The sequence below is a fragment of the Oryctolagus cuniculus genome, chromosome 13 (genome assembly GCF_964237555.1).
Source record: "Oryctolagus cuniculus chromosome 13, mOryCun1.1, whole genome shotgun sequence".
Taxonomy (NCBI): Eukaryota; Metazoa; Chordata; class Mammalia; order Lagomorpha; family Leporidae; genus Oryctolagus; species Oryctolagus cuniculus.
The window spans coordinates 18,645,770-18,665,046 of record NC_091444.1 but is presented as its reverse complement, the minus strand read 5'-3'; the positions used below and the strand labels follow the sequence as shown (position 1 = coordinate 18,665,046).

The 19,277-nt window shown below is 48.4% G+C and overlaps 1 protein-coding gene across 13 annotated transcripts in view; it reads left to right on the top strand.

Moving 5' to 3' along the window:
• The window catches only part of KLHL12 (kelch like family member 12), a 31,935-nt gene that overhangs the window by 4,984 nt on the left and 7,674 nt on the right, over nucleotides 1–19,277 (top strand). For 10 of the 13 annotated variants that reach the window (XM_070055099.1, XM_070055098.1, XM_070055100.1 and 7 more), the window contains exons 3-7: nucleotides 3,304–3,457; nucleotides 4,471–4,688; nucleotides 12,238–12,387; nucleotides 15,064–15,178; nucleotides 18,700–18,819. In XM_070055099.1, coding sequence (XP_069911200.1) covers nucleotides 3,304–3,457; nucleotides 4,471–4,688; nucleotides 12,238–12,387; nucleotides 15,064–15,178; nucleotides 18,700–18,819 — 757 coding nt within the window. The remainder of the gene's footprint in view (nucleotides 1–3,303; nucleotides 3,458–4,470; nucleotides 4,689–12,237; nucleotides 12,388–15,063; nucleotides 15,179–18,699; nucleotides 18,820–19,277) is intronic. The other 3 variants (XM_008268567.4, XM_008268566.4, XM_002717587.5) reach the window with 1 other exon arrangement.

The following is a 19,277-nucleotide window of genomic DNA, read 5'->3' as shown; positions in this document are numbered from 1 at the left end:
CCTGAGTTTTATCTGTCGCTTTTAGTTAAGTGGCCCTGGTCAAGTCACATAACTTCTTTGAACCTTAGATCCTTTATGTCATAAGTGGAAATAATATCATATCAGACCAGATAGCCTTACCAGTTTGCTGTGAATATTAAATCATAGGGGCCAGTGTTGTGGAATAGCAAATAAAGCTGCTACCCACAATGCAACACTGCATATGGGCACCAGTTCGAGTCCCAGCTGCTCCTCTTCTGATCCAGCTCTCTGCTATGGCCTGGGAAAGCAATGGAAGATGGCCAGAGTCCTTGGGCCCTGCACCCATGTGGGAGACCTGGGAGAAGCTCCAGGCTCCTGGCTTCAGCCTGGCCCAACCCTGGCCTTCAGGGCCATGTGGGGAGTGAATCAGTAGATGGAAGATTGTGGGCTGCACGTTCTCTCTCTGTAGTTCTGCCTTTCAAATAAATAATACATCTTTTAAAAAAAATCCTAGTAGATTCAGAAGTACACTGAAAAATTGTGATGCAAAATATGAAGGTGAAGGGCTGGTGTTGTGGCCTGGTGGTTTCAGCCACTGCGTGTGGTGCTGGCCTCCCATGGTGAGCCCTGGCTGCTCCTTTTCCAATCCAGCTTCTTGCTAATGGGCCTGGGAATGCAGTGGACAGTGGTCCAAGTACGTGGGCCCTGCCACCCATGTGGGAGACGAGGGTGGAGCTCCTGGCTCCTAGCTTTGGCCGGGCCCAGACCTGGCTGTTGCGGCCATTCAGGGAGTGACCCAGTAGATGGAAGATCTGTGTTACTCTGCCTTCCAAATAAATAAATAAATCATTAAAATATGTATCTATATATGAAATATGAAATTGCTCTAAATTCATGTGTGGTAAAATCATATTTAAACTGACTCATGGGAATATAGTTTATTGAATGAGAAACTTCTGGAAAACATGTATTTATATATTTTAGTATCATTAGCATTGACTGTATTTAATATATTCGGACAGTAATTGTCTGCAAACTTGTACTGCGTTAAATGTTAAAACCAAGGCTGGCACTGTGGTTAATCCTCTACCTGTGGCACCAGCATCCCTTATGGGCACTGGTTCTAGTCCCAGCTGCTCCTCTTCCTATCCAGCTCTCTGCTAAGGCCTGGGGAAGCAGTAGGAGATTGCCCAAGTGCTTGGGCCCCTAGACCCACAAGTAAGGCCCAGAGGAGGCTCCTTGTCCCTGGCTTCAGATTGGCCCAGCTCCGCTCATTGCAGCCATTTGGGGAGTGAACCAGTGGAAGGAAAGACCTTTCTCTCTGTCTCTCCCGCTCACTGTCTGAGCTGAGACTCGAACTGGTGCCTATATAGGATGCCTCTGCAGGCAGAGGCTTTAACCTGCTGTGCCACAGTGCCAGCCCCTAGTGAGGTTTTGTAATGTCTGAGGTTGGTTTTGTTCTTGGCTTCAGTAGAAAATGTTTTGTTATTCTCTGGGCTAATGGAGAAGTCAAAAGTAACAAAGCAATATAATTTGTAATGGGGTGGCCTGGAATTTTGTGAGTAATATAAATTTCTAAATTAAGGTTAAGATGTAGTAAAATGAGCCAGCACTGTGGCTCAATAGGCTAATCCTCCACCTGCGGCGCCGGCACACCAGGTTCTAGTTCTGGTTAGGGCGCCAGATTCTGTCTCAGTTGCCCCTCTTCCAGGCCAGCTCTCTGCTGTGGCCAGGGAGTGCAGTGGAGGATGGCCCAGGTCCTTGGGCCCTGCACCCACATGGGAGACCAGGAGAAGCACTGGCTCCTGCCATCAGATCAGTGTGGTACGCCGGCTGCAGAGGCCATTGGAGGGTGAACCAACAGCAAAGGAAGACCTTTCTCTCTGTCTCTCTCTCTCACTGTCCACTCTGCCTGTCAAAAAAAAAAAAAGTAGTAAAATTATCATTATCATAGGTAATCAGTTTTTGAAGTTTCTATCCTGTAAACTCAGAGATTTCCACTCTTAGTTAAACAGTTTTTATGAACCTGGCCCCTTCGGCTCTCATAATTTCAAGATCTTCTAGACTAAATACTACCAGTAACTAAGTAACCTGAAGATAGAGCCAGCTCCATCTTTTGAAGAAGTGTTGAACAGTGCAGTTGTATTTAGTGTTATGGAAGGGCCCCGGGTGATCTGTGTGTTCCTGTTCCGCATTACCAAATGTTGTCTGTGGACAGATGACACAGCCAGGTAATCCTGGGAGGCGTGGAGCCATAGCCCCACAGCGTTCTCTGCAAGCATGAAATTGTGTTTTGTTTTATTTTTTCCTAAGATTTATTTATTTATTTATTTGAAAATCAGAGTTACACAGAGAGAGAAGGAGAGACAGAGAGAGAGGTCTTCCATCTGCTAATCCACTCCCCAACTGGCTTCAGTGGCCGGAGCTTCGCCGATCTGAGGCCAGGAGCCAGGAGCTTCTTCCGGGTCTCCATGTAGGTGCAGAGGCCCAAAGACTTGGGCCGTCTTCCACTGCTTTTCCAGGCCATAGCAGAGCGCTAGATCAGACATGGAGCAGCTGGGACTTGAACCAGTGCCCATATGGGATGTCAGTACTGCAGGCAGTGGCTCTACCCGCCACACCACAGCACTTACCCCACTATTGTGTCTTAAAAGTTCGTGAGCAGGGCCCAGTGCTGTGGCGTAGCAGGTAAAACTGCAGCCTGCAGTGCTGGTATCCCATATATATGGGCGCCGGTTCAAGTCCCAGCTGCTCCACTTCCGATCTGGCTCTCTGCTATGGCCTGGGGAAGCAGTGGAAGATGGCCCAAGTCCCAGACCCCTGCACCAGCATGGGAGACCCGGAGGAAGCTCCTGGCTCCTGGCTTCGGATCGGCGCAGCTCCAGCCGTTGCATCCGGTTGGGGAGTGAACCAGCAGATGGAAGTCCTCTCTCTCTCTCTGCCTCTCCTTCTCTCTGTGTGTAACTCTATCAAATAAGTAAATAAATAAATTTTTTTAAAAAGAAGTTCATGAGCACTAGTGGTATGTTCATGGAACTTTTGCATTCTATTCGACAGTAAACTCTGTTTTAGTGTGAAGTCAGTGTTTTCAGTTATTCACTAATAAATTTGATATTCCAGAAGGTGCCACCTACTGTGTATATCTGGGGTTCAGGTAACTGCCCACCCCATTCAAAAAGCTACAAATACATGTCCTGTCTGCTCTATACAAGTCCAGCGAAATAGAGTGGTTTGTTTAATGTGTGTTCAGTTCATACTATCATCAGCCTTTCAGCTCTCGCGTTGGAGATGCTGCGTTTGCCTTGTGAGAGTCTGAGCATCATTCTTACTCGGAGTTTGTAGCTTTCAGAGAAGGGGAAGCCTTACGTTGATATCCAGGGTCTGACGGCGTCCACCATGGAGATCCTGCTGGACTTCGTGTACACAGAGACGGTGCACGTGACGGTGGAGAACGTGCAGGAGTTGCTGCCCGCAGCCTGCCTGCTGCAGCTGAAAGGTACGCGCCCCAGGTGTCCCCGGAGGTGTTGGAATGAGCGCTGCAGACTCACGCGTGACATTGATGGAGACAGACTCGGGACGCTTGCCTTCACTGCCCTTGGCTTTTGTGTGGGCGGCAGAATACCAGGTGTCGATAGCCATGTAAAGGGAGCTCTCGCGATATGAGCGCTTGTTTCTTTGAGGGAGAACAGTTCCACCTGTTCTGCTCCTAAAGACCTGGAGGAGGGCACGGTGTATGCATTTCCTTACGTTTGTGCACCTGGTGCTCCTCCCCGTAAGGAAATTAACGAAACTGAGACTGTCTGTGGCCTGCATGGATACTGCTCCTCTTCTAGGGAGGCTGGAGTGGGGGGAGGGCTTTTCATGGGCAACCCTTTTGTTTCTTTAAGTTTTTGAACCATGTAAAATATCAATTAGAAAATAAAAGCTAAATCAGCACTCAAAAGTGAAAGTAGGTTTTCACAGGAATGGGCTGCCTTCCAGCTCCCAATCTGCCTTTTTAAATTTCCAGTCGCTCTCATTATATTCAGTCCTGATATACACGTAGTTTAACATTTCCAGTCTGAATGCAGGATTTTGAGACTGTGAAGCTTTTGCATTCGTGCACAATTACAAAATTCAGTTTATGCTCAGAACTTTGCCATTAGAGCAGTACAAGGTTGTTCTGAGGGTCCGTTAGTAAGTTTTGACGTTACGGAGAAAACGGTGCATTGTGCTGAATCAGCACTTGCGTTTAAAGCTCGGTTCGCAGCAGTGTTAGAAGAGTTTTGGTTTCGTTGCGCCAGTGTCCCTGCCATCCTGATTTTAAAGATGAGGTAGAGACAAGTGTGAGGTTCTTGCTTGAAGCCACAGAGCACATAAGACAGAGTGAAACTGGAATTTGTGTGCATAAATTTTTTTTTACCTGTTTCTTAGATGTTGAGCCAGGGTTCCTCTGATAGAAAAGATATTGAGATCCTAGAATATATACTGGCCAAGTGTACTGAAGTGTTCACCACCTGTTTGTCCTAGGTGTGAAGCAAGCCTGCTGTGAGTTCTTGGAAAGTCAGTTGGACCCTTCTAACTGCCTGGGTATCCGGGATTTTGCTGAAACGCACAATTGTGTTGACCTGATGCAAGCAGCTGAGGTCTTTAGCCAGAAGCACTTTCCTGAAGTGGTGCAGCATGAAGAGTTCATCCTTCTAAGTCAGGGAGAGGTGGAGAAGCTCATCAAGTGCGATGAAATCCAGGTACAGGTTTGGCGTGGTGTCTGCCGCCTTCGAAGCTGGGCCGCTAGGAAACTCGCACAGCGGGGTGAAGTTGCCGTGTGTCTGTAGCAGAGCCTCATAAGTAGGCGTCCGTACTGGCCAAGGGTTTGTTAACTCCCCACAGTTATATATATCAAGCTTCTTTGCATGTTTATAGAGAGCCCGTCACTTTCCTCAATTAAATGTATGATGCCAGTGGTGAGATTCTCTGTTAGGCAGAATGCAGAGTGAACAGGAACCGCAGGTGGAGTGGGTGTCTGTTGACCTCTTCTCTGTTACCCATTCACTCCTTTAGACGTTTATTGAGCATTCTGCTGTGTAGCAATCACTGTGCCAGGGATATGGAGTTCCTGGTTCCCGGGAATGCACAGTACAGTAATAGGAGCAGCTAGACGAACACAGGAGAGTAGTGAGTCCATACAGGGTAAGATCACGTGGAAGGAGAGTAAACCTTTGCTCGGGTGTGGAGCGGAGAGACAGAAGTTTCAAAGTGAGGATGTGCATAAGCTGGAACCAGGTCCTGACTGCGCTGTGGGGCTGGTGGGGACAGGAGGAGGGGACAGGTCAACTGGGTGTCAGAAGAATAGCGCTTGCCTGGCAGAGGGGTTAGGTGCTGCCTGTGCCGGGCAGGCCTTCAGTGTCTTAACCCAGCAGGAGGAGGCTGAGCAGTTCTCACTCCAAACCGCAATACCAGCAGCTAGGCAGAGTTTTTTATTGCATAGAGGTCTATAGTGAGGCGAAGAACTAGAGTTAGAAATCCACACATGGGCCGGCGCTGCGGCTCACTAGGCTAATCCTCCGCCTGCGGCGCCGGCACTCTGGGTTCTAGTCCCGGTTGGGGCGCCGGATTCTGTCCTGGTTGCTCCTCTTCCAGTCCAGCTCTCTGCTGTGACCCGGGAAGGCAGTGGAGGATGGCCCAAGTGCTTGGGCCCTGCACCCGCATGGGAGACCGGGAGGAAGCACCTGGCTCCTGGCTTCGGATCGGTGCAGTGCGCCGGCTGTAGCGGCCATTTGGGGGGTGAACCAATGGAAGGAAGACCTTTCTCTCTCTCTCTCTCTCGCTCTCTCACTGTCTAGCTCTGCCTGTCCAAAAAAAAAAAAGTCCACAGTCCACACATGGGGCTGTTAAATATCTTTGAACTCATAGGATTCATCTCCAGTGGCCCAATTCTTCAGTTAATAATTTCTAGAAAATATCTAGAATCAAGTCTACCTGTTGAGCTTGTTTTACCCAGGTAGAAATTTGATTCTTCAGAAGACTAAGAAATCATTTTTGCTCCTCTCTGGTAATAATAAGAGGGTGATTTTTGGAACTGGCATTTGGCACAGAGATTAAAATTTATGAGCCTACCTCCGATATCCGAGTGCCTTGGTTTTGAGTTCCAGCTCTACTTCTGATCCCAGCCTGTTGCTAACGTGCACCCTGGGAGGCAGCAGTGACAGCTCCAGAATCCGGGTCTTTGTCACCCACGACGGAGACCTGGATTGAGTTCCTAACTCCTGGCCGGTGCAGGCGTTTAGATGGCGAACCAGCAGATGTCTCTCTGTGTCTGTTTCTCTCTCTCTCCTCTCTGCCTCTCAAATAAAAAGTGAAAATAATTTTTAAATATCATGTTTTTCCTTTTTAAAAAAAGATTTTACTGTGTTTATTTGAAAGGCAGAGTTACAGAGAGGGAGACATGGAGAGTGAGAGAGATATCTTCCATCCGCTGCTTCACTCCTCAAATTGTCATGATGGCTGGGGCTGGGGCTGGGCTGTACCGAAGCCAGGAGCCAGGAGCCAGGAGCTTCATCCAGGTCTCCCATGCAGGTGCAGGGGTCCAAGCACTTGGGCCGTTTTCTCCTGCTTTCCCAGACAATAGCAGAGAGCTGGATCAGAAGAGGAACAGCCGGGACTTGAACAGACACCCTATGGGATGCTAGCACCACAGGCAGAAGCTTAACCTGCTATGCCACAGTGCCGGCCCTACCCGCTTCTGATGAAGCTTCCAGCTAATGTTCCTGGGAAGCAGTGAAGGACGGCCCAAATACCTGCCACTCATTTTGGGAGACCTAGCTCCTGGCTTTGGCCTTGCTTAGCTCTGGCTTTTGTGGGAATTTTGGGAGTGAACAAGTGGATGGAAGATTTTGTTCTCCTTTTCTTTCTCTCTCTCTCAGCCTCTCTCTCTTTGTCCCTAAGCAGGCTACTACCTTTCAAATACATAAATCTTTTTAAAACAGAATTAAACTTTGATTAATATTTCAAGTGCTGGGGGCTGTGGTTGTAGCAAAGCAGGTAAAGTCACCATGTGGAACACAGACGTCCCACGTGGGCGCCAGTTTGAGTCTCGGCTGCCACACTTCCAATCCAGCTCCCTGCTAATGGCCTGAGAAAAGCAGCAGAAGGTGACTCAAATGCTTGGGGCCCTGCTACCCACATGGGAGACCCAGATGAAGCTACAGGCTCCTGGTTTCTATCTGGCTTAGCCCTGGCCCTTGCAGCCATTTGGGGAGTGAATCAGTGGATGGAAGACCTCTTCCCTGAACTCTTGACTTTAGAAATAAATAAGCAAATCTTTCAAAAAAAAATAATTCTAAATACTGTAGAAGGAATTTGTTACTTAAAGAAATACTATAATATTTTTTTTTTGACAGGCAGAGTGGACAGTGAGAGAGAGAGAGACAGAGAGAAAGGTCTTCCTTTGCCGTTGGTTCACCCTCCAATGGCCGCCGCGGCCTGCGCGCTGCGGCCAGCTCACCGCACTGATCTGATGGCAGGAGCCAGGTACTTATCCTGGTCTCTCATGGGGTGCAGGGCCCAAGCACTTGGGCCATCCTCCACTGCACTCCCTGGCCACAGCAGAGAGCTGGCCTGGAAGAGGGGCAACCGGGACAGAATCTGGTGCCCCGACCGGGACTAGAACCCGGTGTGCCGGCGCCGCAAGGCGGAGGATTAGCCTAGTGAGCCGCGGCGCCGGCCTGAAATACTATAATATATTTTTGTAAACCAAATGATTACTCCCTGATTTATTTTGTTAAAGCTCGGATTTTTATGTAATTTAATCAAATTTTAGTCAGCTTTATCTTTATACCTTTCCTTAGTGATTTTTCTGAGGGAAAACTGAGTGGGGCACGATGGTGAAATTACTTCCAAACAAAGGGGAATTATTTTATCTTCCCGCACGGTGCTTCACAGCAGCCTGGGGAAGCGACTGTTTTAGATGCTGCAGAGTTGGGCCAGCACTGTCGCGTAGCGGGTAAAGCCGCCGCCTGCAGTGCTGGCATCCCATACGAGCGCTGGTTCGAGTCTCTGCTGCTCCTCTTCCAATCCAGCTCTCTGCTGTGGCCTGGGAAAGCAGTAGAGGATGACCCAAGTGCTTGGACCCCTGCACCCCCGTGGGAGACCCGGAAGAAGCTCCTGGCTCCTGGCTTCAGATCAGCCCAGTTCCAACTGTTGCAGCCATTTGGGGAGTGAACCAGCAGATGGAAGACCTCTCTCTTTCTCTCTCTCTCTCTGCCTCTTATTCTCTGTGTAACTCTGACTTTCAAATAAATCTTTTTTTTTAATGCTACAGAGTAAGGAATTTGCCAAAACCTTAGTTCTCACTCTATGGTGTAGAATAAGGTATCCTTTTTTTCCCCCCCTTAGATTTATTTGTTTATTTGAAAGAGCTACAGAAAGAAAGGGAGAGACAGAGATCTTCCCTTTCGCTGGTTCAATCCCTAGGTGGCAGCAACAGCCAAGATTGGATCAGGCCAAAGCCAGGAGCTTCATCCCGGGGGTCTCCCATGATGGTGGCAGGGGCCCAAGCACTTGGTCCATCTTTTGCTGCTTTCCCAGCCCGTTAGCAGGGAGACAGGGAGCTGGATCGGAAGTGGAGCCGCCAGGACACAAACTGGTGCCCAAATGCGATACCAGTGTGGCAGGCGGTGGCTTTATGTGCTATACCAGCCCTGGTACGTTATATTTTTGTGCTGCCATGCCAGGATAACCAAAAATAATGTTCTTCACACTTGGAAACTGGTAATTTGCTGGAATATTACCAGAGTAAGCACTGTGGATTTGAAGTGTGTTGCTTATTATAACAGAATAACTAATCTGGGGTGAGCATTAAGCCACTGCTGAGGATGCCCGGATCCCATGTGGGAGCGCCAGTTCAAGACTCAGCTCCTCCACTTCCAGTCCAGCCTCGTGCTGATGCCTCCTGGGAGGCAAGAGATGATGGCCCACATGCTTGGGCCCCTGCCACCACTCTGGGAGACCCAGGTAGAGTTCCTGACTCCTGGTTCAGCCTGGCCTAGCCCTGGTTTTTGCATGCATTTGGGGAGTGAACCAACAGACAGCAGATTGATCGATCTCTCTCTCTCTCTCTTGCTCTGCCTCTGTTAGTCTTCCTTTCAAATAAATTTTTTTTAAAAAGATAGCCAATACTCAGTATCTACTGTTGGTTCATTTACCATCTGTTTATTGAGCCTAGAACAGTTCCAGGTGTGGAGAATCCAATTATGAGCAAAACAAAAATTCTGTCCCCTCTATTCTGATTGCACCATCATTGGTGTCTATATTCTCACATCTCCATTTTCAGAGGTTACTTAGAGGTTAACGTTCATGCCACAGCCAGGAACTGCTAGAGCCAGGATTCAAATCATGCTTCTTTTCTTTCTTTTTTTTTTTTTTTTTTTGGACAGGCAGAGTTAGACAGTGAGAGAGAGAGAGAGGTCTTCCTTTTTCTGTTGGTTCATCCCCCCAAATGGCCACTACGCTGCGCCGATCCAAAGCCAGGAGCCAGGTGTTTCCTCCTGGTCTCCCATGTAGGCGCAGGGCCCAAGGACCTGGGCCATCCTCCACTGCCCTCCCGGGCCGCAGCAGAGAGCTGGCCTGGAAGAGGAGCAACCGGGACAGAATCTGGCACCCCAACCAGTCCTAGAACCCGGAGTGCCGGCACCACAGGCGGAGGATTAGGCTAGTGAGCCGCAGTGCCAGCCATGCTTATTTTCTTAACCACTAAACTATGAGCTGATCGTGTAGTCATTTTGTTTCCAATCATCCAAATGAGGAAGCAAGCACAGAAGTAGTTACTTTTCTAGTTGCTTTTCTTTTTCTTTTCTTTTTTTAAGATCATTTGAATGGCAGAGCAAGAGCAAGAGCAAGAGAATCGATCTTCCATCTGCTGGTTCACTCTCCAGATGGCACAACATTCAGGTCTGGGCCAAGCTGAAGCCAGGAGCCAGATCTTGCCTGGTCTTCCCTGTGGGTGGCAGGGGCCGTCATTTGCTGCCTTCCCAGGAGCATTAGCAGGGACTGGAACTGGCACTCTGCTGTGGGTTGCAGGCATCACAAGTAGCGGCTTAACCCACTGTCCCACAACACTGGCCCCATTTTTAGTGTTTTGAAATGGTATAGATTTCGGAATAAACTAGATGGAACATAGAGAGCAAATAACAAACCTTATTTAGGAGCTGTGACAAAAAGTTTGAAGACTCTGTTGTATAATTTCCCTTTACTGAGTTTTGAGACTGCCTTTTGCGTGTTCTCTGAAAATACAGCAGATGGCATATTTGTTTTCTGTTCATGTGCCAGCCAGGATAGGAACCAGTCTGACTCCCAGTTGCTAATCCTTCCTCTTATGAAATAAAGCAGCAGTGCTTAAAGCAGTGGGAAGGAGTGCATCCTATTGGTGAGGAGAACACGGCAGGAGAGCCGACCAGCGTTCAGTCTCTGCTGTGTGGCACTTGTTCCAGCCGCTCGTCTGCAGTTGCCTCTTCCATGAGTACACGGGCTGTTCTGAACATTGAGTAAGGATGGCAGTTCCCCATATGGTGAAGAATTCTCTGAAAATTTGCAGCATTAGCATTGGAGGGTTTCTCTCCCAGTTTAGCTGTTTCTCTGTAAGTCTAATCCATCGTTATCCAGTAGAACATTCCGTCTTCAGTAAAAGCAGGAATCTCAGATCATGAATGAAAAAAATCTTGTTTTTACAACTGCCTGGGCTGGGCTAAAGCTGGGGACCAAAGCTCAGTCCAGGTCTGCCGTGTGGGAGGCAGGAACCCAACTGTTGTGTATCACCACTGCCTCCTAGGGTCTGTATTAGCAGGAAGCTGGAGCCAGAGCTGGAGCTGGAAGTTGGACCTAGGTGTTCTGATGTGGGACACGGTGTCCTACTGCGTGGCCAAACACCCACCCCGTGAAGAATGAAACCCATGAAGAATTTCTCTGTTTTCTTGTTCTTATTTGAGAACAGAAAGAGAGGGTGCTCTGTCATATGCTGATTCATTCCCAGATTCCTGCAGTGGCCCTGTCTGGATGGCAGGGACCCGTCTACTTGGGCCTAACTGCTGTCTCCCAGATTTTGCATTAGGAGGAAGCTGGAATCAGGAACTGGAGCCCCTGGACTTGAGTCCAGGAGCTCCAATGTGAGATGTGTGCGTCCTAACCAGCGGTTCAATCACGGGGCCAAAGCCCACCCCTGCTCTAAATTTAAATGTAAATAGCCACACATGGCTAGTGGCTACTGGATGGGCCAGGCAGTGCTCTTCTGTCTGCCTGAGAGCCCCGTCTTAACTCCCTGGCTCACTGCTTCTCGTCCAGCAGATTTCAGTGGACCATTCTTGGAAAACCCGTCCCTGACTCATCCATCTACATGAGGAAACCTCAGCTCTTCTGTCTGGCACCTTTCCTGTGTAGTTCGGGGGAACCGTGGGGTGGCTTGTTCTTCTGATCGAGCAGTTGTCTTCCCTCTGAAGAACAAGGATCACGTCTGGTTTGCTCACCATTGTATTACCAGCTTCCAGAGAATGCCTGGCACTTAGCTGGGGTTCAGTGAGTCCCACAGTTCCTGGGAAAAGTTGGCAGGGTGGATTTTAGTCCAGTCACGGTGACACTGAAAGGTCTGCCCAGCACACGTGCTGTAGGAGTTGCTGGGAGGGAAACATGACCTGTATCTGAGTGTTTGTCTTTGTGGGATCCTGCTGTTATTATGTACCCAGTGGCATGGCGCAGGCTTCCTAGGGTGTCTTACCTTATCCAGATCATCATGAGTAAGCTGAGACCTGAGTTTCCCAAATGCCCAGTCACATGTATCATCTCAAGAGCACAAGCGTGGACACAGTGGTTGCTCCGGCACCAGTGAACGGTGTGTTAGCGTCTGCAACGTTCCATGTGATGGTGACAGAGAAGCTCCTACGCCAGAGGCTTGGGTGGCCTGGAGGCCCTAAGTTAGGAATAAAAATTATGTCAAGAGCTAGTTTTGAACAGGGCAACAGGTTGCCCATGCGTTCTCTCTAAAGTAGCTGAAATGACCCAGAAGAATTCAGAAATGGGAAAAATTCCAACATGAAGGCCAACATGTGACTGACAGTTTATTAGATACTAGCTTGGACTTTTTTTTTTTTTTTTTTAACCAAATTGACTTGCATCCATTTCCCGATCTGAAAAGATTGCTGTTTCCAGAAGATAGGAAGTGACAGTGCTGGCAGTGGAGAGGAGAGCACGCGTTTCAGGCTGTGAGTTACTTGGAAGAGCAGAGTCGTGATGTGTGATTCTACCTTGCAGGTGGATTCCGAAGAGCCAGTCTTTGAGGCCGTCATCAACTGGGTGAAGCACGCCAAGAAGGAGCGAGAAGAGTCCTTGCCCGACCTGCTACAGTATGTGCGGATGCCCCTTCTTACCCCTAGGTACATCACAGATGTCATAGATGCCGAGGTAAGTCTTGGCAGATACTCAGGATCAAAGCCTGGACCAGCGCTAGTAGCATAGGGTAGTGTCATGGGGATTGATTGCATTCTGATTTTTTAATTTGAGGGAGAGACTTCCATTCACTGGTTCACTCCCCCACATACCTTCAATAGCCTGAGCCGGGCCAACGGAAACTGGCAGCCAGAACTCAGTCCAGGTCTACGATGTAGGTGGCGAGCACTCACCCATTCCTTGAGCCTCCCAGGGTGTGTGTGAGCAGAAAGCGAATCGGGGGTGGAGGCAGGACTTGAACCTAGCCACTCCGGCATGGGGTGTGCACATCCCACCTGGCAGCCTCATTGCCCCTTGTGGTTTTAATGCAGGCACACTGTCTCCTGACTGTCTCCTGGCTGTCTCTCCAGGCATACCAGAGAGGTGGTGCTGGGGAGGCCAGAAGCATACTTCTGGGAAAAGTTCATTGCTGGGCAAATCAGGTTCCTGACACGGTGGAAATGTAGGCTTTAATTGTGTGTTTCCTCCTCTTTTTCTTTAAGTGCCCCCTGGTGCTTTCTTCACGTAAGGAACATCAGGGGATGGATTTTGTTCCCTTCTCCATTACCAGAAATTGTTTCCAATTGCTCTAAAAAACGGGACAACAATGCCTTGCTTAGCAGGTACCCCCTCCCCTTAAGGTTTATTTATTTGAGAGGCAGGGTTAGAGAGTTAGACAAATAGACAGAGATCTTCCATCACTGGTTCACTTCCCAAATGGCTGGAATGGCCAGAGCTGGGCCCATCTGAAGCCAGAACCAGGAGCTTCTTCCAGGTCTCCCACATGGGTGCAGGGGCCCAAGGACTTTGGCCATCTTCTGCTGCTTCCCCAGGCCAGTAGCAGGGAGCTAGATCAGAAGTAGAGCAGCCAGGACTTGAACCAGCACCCATATGGGATGTCAGCCTCACAAGCATATCTTTATCTGCTAGGCCACCACACCAGCCCCTCGGCTTTCTTATCTATAAAATGGAGGTGGGAATAGAACATAACCTCCGTGAGCTGTTATCAGTATTAAATAAGTTAATATGTAAAAAATTTTAGAACCATATCTTGAACATAAGTGTTTGCTACTTTTCTTTTTTTTAAGATTTTATTTGAGAGGGAGAGTTACAGACAATGAGAGGGAGAGACAGAGAAAAAGGTCTTCCATCCGTTTGTTCACTCCCAAAATGGCTGCAACGGCCAAAGCTGTGCCAAGGAGCTTCTTCCCAGTCTCCCATGCAAGTGCAGGGGCCTAAGGACTTGGGTCATCTTCTACTGCTTTTCCAGGCCATAGCAGAGAGCTGGATCGGAAGTGGAGCTGCTGGGACTGGAACTGGTGCCCATATGGGATGCTGGCGCCGCAGGCAGAGGATTAACCTACTGCACCATGGTGCCAGCCCTACTACTTTTCTTTATCTAACTTTCCAATTCATACCAAAGACTTACTGGGTCAGGTTAATACATGTGCTATGTAATTAGAGCTTGTATCATTCAGGGTCTCCCAGTACGAAATAGTGGAATGCTCAAAATATGCAAGTGTAAGGCCATTTTATTTATACACACACACACACACACACACACACACACACAAAGGTGTGAGTACAGAGAAACAACAAAAGACAGTGAAATCACTCGTATGTGGCTGTTAACCCCTGAGTGTGCAGGGACAGAGTTGAGGAGTGACTACTGGACCCAGAAAGAGTTGTGTAGAACCCATACCATCAGAAGAACCATGACCTTTGGTTGAGCCTGTCCAAACCTAAAGCTCAGGGCATGGGAGCCCGTTGAGATAGTTCACATAGGCCGACTTCTGAACCAGAGAGCAGAGTAGAGGAGGTGCAGAGTGAATCTGGGGAGGCAAATAAAAGATGTCCAGTACCCAGCTCTATTGGAAATAGACATGGGGGTTATGATCAAGCCGTGAACCTCGGGGAAGTTATTTCAGGCAAGATAGACTTCTCCCCATTTACCCTAGAAAATAACAGATGCTTTTTGGTTTTCCCTTACAATTCTCGTTACTATATTCTTAGATTTGCATAATTCCTGGAAGGACGTGCAAACTCCTAAAAGTTGTTAAGCACCTGAGTAGATGAGGAGTACGTCTCAGTATATCCTTTTTGTTGTTTGTTGTTGATTCATGTAATATATTATCAAAAAATAAAAATAAGGGCAGGCATTTGGTGCAGTGGTTAAAATGCTGCTTGGGATGCATCCATATCAAGAGGGCCGAGTTCAAGTCCTGGCTCCACTTCCTATTCCGGCTTCCTGCTAACGTGTACCCAGGGAGGCATAAGGTGGTGGCTCAAGTGCTTGGGTGCCTTCACCCACTTGGGAGACGAAGGCTGTGTTCCTGACGCCTGGCCTCAGCCTGGCACTTTTCAGGCTATTGTGGGCATTTGGGGAGTGAACTAGCAGGTGGGAGCTCTCTGTCCCTGTTTGTGTGTTTCTCTGCCTCTCACATAAATAAATTAAAATGGAAACAAACAAATTTGATAAATAAATTTTTAAGTCCTATCTAGAAACCCACAGCATAGTTGTCTGGAACCACAAGGCTTTGGAAACTGGTTTCTGTATTGAAGTGGAGAAATTAATCTCTTACGCCAGTTGCCCTCCTAGGCCATGCGAGGTGGGCCCTGTGCTGACTCACCCTGCTGTCTGCTCTCTTTCAGCCTTTCATCCGCTGTAGTTTGCAGTGCAGGGACCTGGTTGATGAAGCGAAGAAGTTTCATCTGAGGCCTGAGCTGCGCAGTCAGATGCAAGGGCCCAGGACAAGGGCTCGTCTGGGTAAGCCGGCTGCTGGCAGGGTGAAGGCTGCCTCTCAGTGACTTCTTGCAGGGAGAAAGATCTCAGAGTGCTTGATAGAACGAGACCTTGCAGATCTGTGTCATCTTTGACTTTGTCTTTTCAGACCAGTCCCCTGCTCACTCTACACTTTCCTAGAAATCAGGGATGTTTTCCCTGTTTCGCCTGACTGCTTAGAGAGTGAGATGAAGGATAGAAGCACGTTGTAAATCGCCGAGTGTTGTGTAATATGCTGTCACTTTATTTCAGTATATTTTGATGACTGAATTAGAGATTATTTTGGGTGCCGTATAATATGTAGTACACTTCTACCCACCTCTTTCCTTCTCCTTATGTGTGTTTGCCATTCTGGAATGCAAAGAGGAGGAGAAGGAGCCCAGTGCAGTTGAAAGTGGTCTGTCCCCCATATACATATGTGTGTATGTTATATATATATATTATATATTATATATATTATATATATAAATATATATATATAATATATATATATTATATATAAAGATGTATTTGAAAGGCAGATTTACAGAGAGAGGGGAAGAGACAGAGAGTCTTCCATCTGCTGGTTCACTCCCCAAATGGACCAGGCCATAGCCAAGAGCCTGGAACTCCGTCTGGGTCTCCCATGTGGGTGCAGGGTCCCAAGCACTTGGACCATTTTCTGCTGCCATCCCACGGCAGCTGGATCAGAAGTGGATCATCCAGGACTCAAACCAGCCCTCAAATAGGATGCCGGTGTCGCAGGCAGCAGTTTAGCCTGCTGCGCCACTATGCCAGCTCTCCCCCTATAGTTTTTTAATGGCACAAGCACTACATGTTCAGTGGAGAAATTTTAGAAATACAGAGAAGCAAAAAATAAAGATCTTCCATAATCCCACCACCACCCAAAGACCTCTTTTGTTTTGTTTTTTCCAAAATATATTTATTTATTTATTTGAAAGGCAAGTGACAGAGGAAGAGATACAGAAAAAGACATTGTCCATGTTCTTGTCACTACCCAAATGGCCACAGCAACCAGGTGTGGGCCAGGCCAAAGCCAGGATCCAGAAACTCCATCTTGGACTCCCACATGGGTAGCAGAGGCTCAAGGACTTGGGCCATCTTCTGCTGCCTTCTCAGGCACGTTAGCAGGGAGCTGAGTTGGAAGCAGAGCAGCTGGGACTCAGAATGGGATGCGTGTGTCCCAGCCCTCTGGGCCACAACCCTATCCTCCCAGATACTGCATTGTTTGAGAGGAAACTCTTAGAGAAGTTATTGCAGGGGCCGGTGCTCTGGCGTAGTGGGTAAAGCCCCCTGGCCTGCAGTGTTGGCATCCCATATGGGCGCCAGTTCTAGTCCCAGCTGCTCCTCTTCTGATCCAGCCCTCTGCTATGGCCTGGGATAGCAAGTTCTTGGGCCCCTGCACCCACGTGGGAGACCCAGAAGAAGCTCCTGGCTCCTGGTTCAGCCTGGCCCAGCCCTGGCTGTTGCGGCCATCTGGGGAGTGAACCAGCGGATGGAAGACCTCTCTCTCTCTCTCTCTCTCTCTCTCTCTACCTCTCTCTGTAACTCTGTATTTCAAATAAATAAAATAAATCTAAAAAAAAAAAAAAAAAGAAATTATTGCACATGGTTCTGTTCTGTTCACCCCTGCTGGATGACAACATGTGTCTCTCATACTATATACAAAGATATTTATGTCAACACAAGATAGACCATAGGATTAAATGTGAACGCCTGGAAGAAACTATAGGAAAATATTTGTATAGACTTTGGATGGAATACTTTTTTAAAAATTCTTTAATTGTATGTATGTTTGCTTATTTAGAAGATAGAGACAGGGATCATCTGCCAGTCCACTCACCATTGTCCACAACAGATAGGGCTGGGCATCCTGAATCCAGAACTCAACCCAGGTCTGCTGTGTGGGTGTCAGGAACCCAAGTGCTTGATCTGTCGTCTCCCACCACCCCTTAAAGTGCTCATTAGAAGGAAGCTAGAGGGGGCCAGTGCTGTGGTGCAGTGGGTTTACGCTCCGGCCTGAAGCGCCGGCATCCCATATGAGCGCCGGTTCTGGTCCCGGCTGCTCCTCTTCCGATCCAGCTCTCTGCTATGGCCTAGGAAAGCAGTAGAAGATGGCCCAAGTCCTTGGGCCCCTGCACCTGCTTGGGATCCCTGGAGAAAGCTCCTGGCTCCTGGCTCCTGGCTTCAGATGAGCGCAGCTCTAGCCATTGTGGCCATCTGGGGAGTAAACCAGCAGATGGAAGTCCTCTCTCTCTCTGCCTCTCCTCTTTCTGTATAACTGAATTTCAAATAAATAAATAAATCTTTTAAAAAAAAGAAAAAAGAAGGAAGCTAGAATCGGAAGTGGGGCTGGGACTCAGACCCAGGCACTCCACTGTGGGATGTGGGTGTGCCAATTGGTGTCCTAACAGCTTATGCCAAACTTCTACCCCTTTTTTCTTTCATTAATTTTAAAATATATGCAACATAAAATTTATCATTTTAATTTGTAAGTGTAGGGTTTCAGAGTGTTAAATACATTCCATCGTTGTACAGTCAATGTCTAGGATACTTTTCGTCTCGCAAAACTGAAAGCTGTACCCATTAAACAACAACTGCCATCTTCCCCTTCTCTCCCTGGTTCAGAACCTCCAAAGGAGAAAAACGTAGACTCCTTCGAGGTTACTTGACTAGCTCAAAATTTTTAAAAATTGCTGCATGGGCTGGCATTATGGCAAAGCAAGTTAAGCCACCACACAGCGAGAGCATCCCATATGGGTGCCAGTTCAAGTCCCGGCTGCACCACTGCCGATAGAGCTCCCTGCTAATGTACCCGGGAAAGCGTGGAAGATGGCCCAAGTCCTTGGGCCCCTGCTACCCACATGGGAGACCTGGAGGAAGCTCCTGGCTCCTGGCCTCGGCCTGGCCCAGCTTGGCCATTGCAGGGATTTGGGAGTAAACCAGAAGATGGAGAAGCTCTATTTCTTTCCAACTTTTCTTTTTCTCTCTGTCATTCTGCCTTTCAAATTAATAAGAAAATACATCTTTTTAAAAGACCAAATAGGGGCCGGCACTGTGGAGTAGTGGGTAAAGCTGCAGCCTGCAGTACCGGCATCCTATATGAGCACCGGTTCTAGTCCCAGCTGCTCCTCTTCCAATCCAGCTCTCTGCTGTGGCCTGGGAAAGCAGTGGAAGATGGCCCAGGTTCTTGGGCCCCTGCACCCACGTGGGAGACCTGGAAAAGGCTCCTGGCTCCTGGCTTCAGATCAGCTCAGCTCTGACTGTCACAGTCATTTGGGGAGTAAACCAGCAGGATAGGAGACCTCTCTCTCTCTTGCTCCACCTCTCTCTGTAACCTGTAACTCTGTCTTTCAAATAAATAAAATAATTCTTAAAAAAAAAAAAGACCAAATAAAGTTTCATCTTCAAGGATATTCATTGCAAGGTATATAACCCAAAACTATGAACATCTTAAATGCCTAAGAATATTGTAACAATGTTTTTTTTTTTTTTTTTTTTGACAGAGTGGACAGTGAGAGAGACAGAGAGAAAGGTCTTCCTTTGCCGTTGGTTCACCCTCCAATGGCCGCCGCGGCCTGCGCACTGCAGCCGGCGCACTGCGCTGATCCGATGGCAGGAGCCAGGTACTTCTCCTGGTCTCCCATGTGGGTGCAGGGCCCAAGGACTTGGGCCATCCTCCACTGCACTCCCTGGCCACAGCAGAGCTGGCCTGGAAGAGGGGCAACCGGGACAGAATCCGGCGCCCTGACGGGGACTAGAACCCGGTGTGCCGGCGCCGCAAGGCAGAGGATTAGCCTAGTGAGCCGCGGCGCCGGCCCCGTAGGGGTTTATCTGTGTTTCTTCTCAGCCCCAATCTACTACATTTGCTCTTTGAAGTCCAGGTTTTTTAAAAGGTCCGGGTCACTGGGCTCCTACACATCTCCTGAGCATTGAGTTGTCCAAACCCCCCGTAAACTGCTCCCCCTTGAGTTCCAGAAGAGCCAGTGCACAGGTAAGAAGTCTCCTCAGAATAATCCCCCAGGGGAAGCGGAGGCTGCCGCGCCTCCACAGAATGGAGAAGGACTTCCCAGGAAATCTGCGT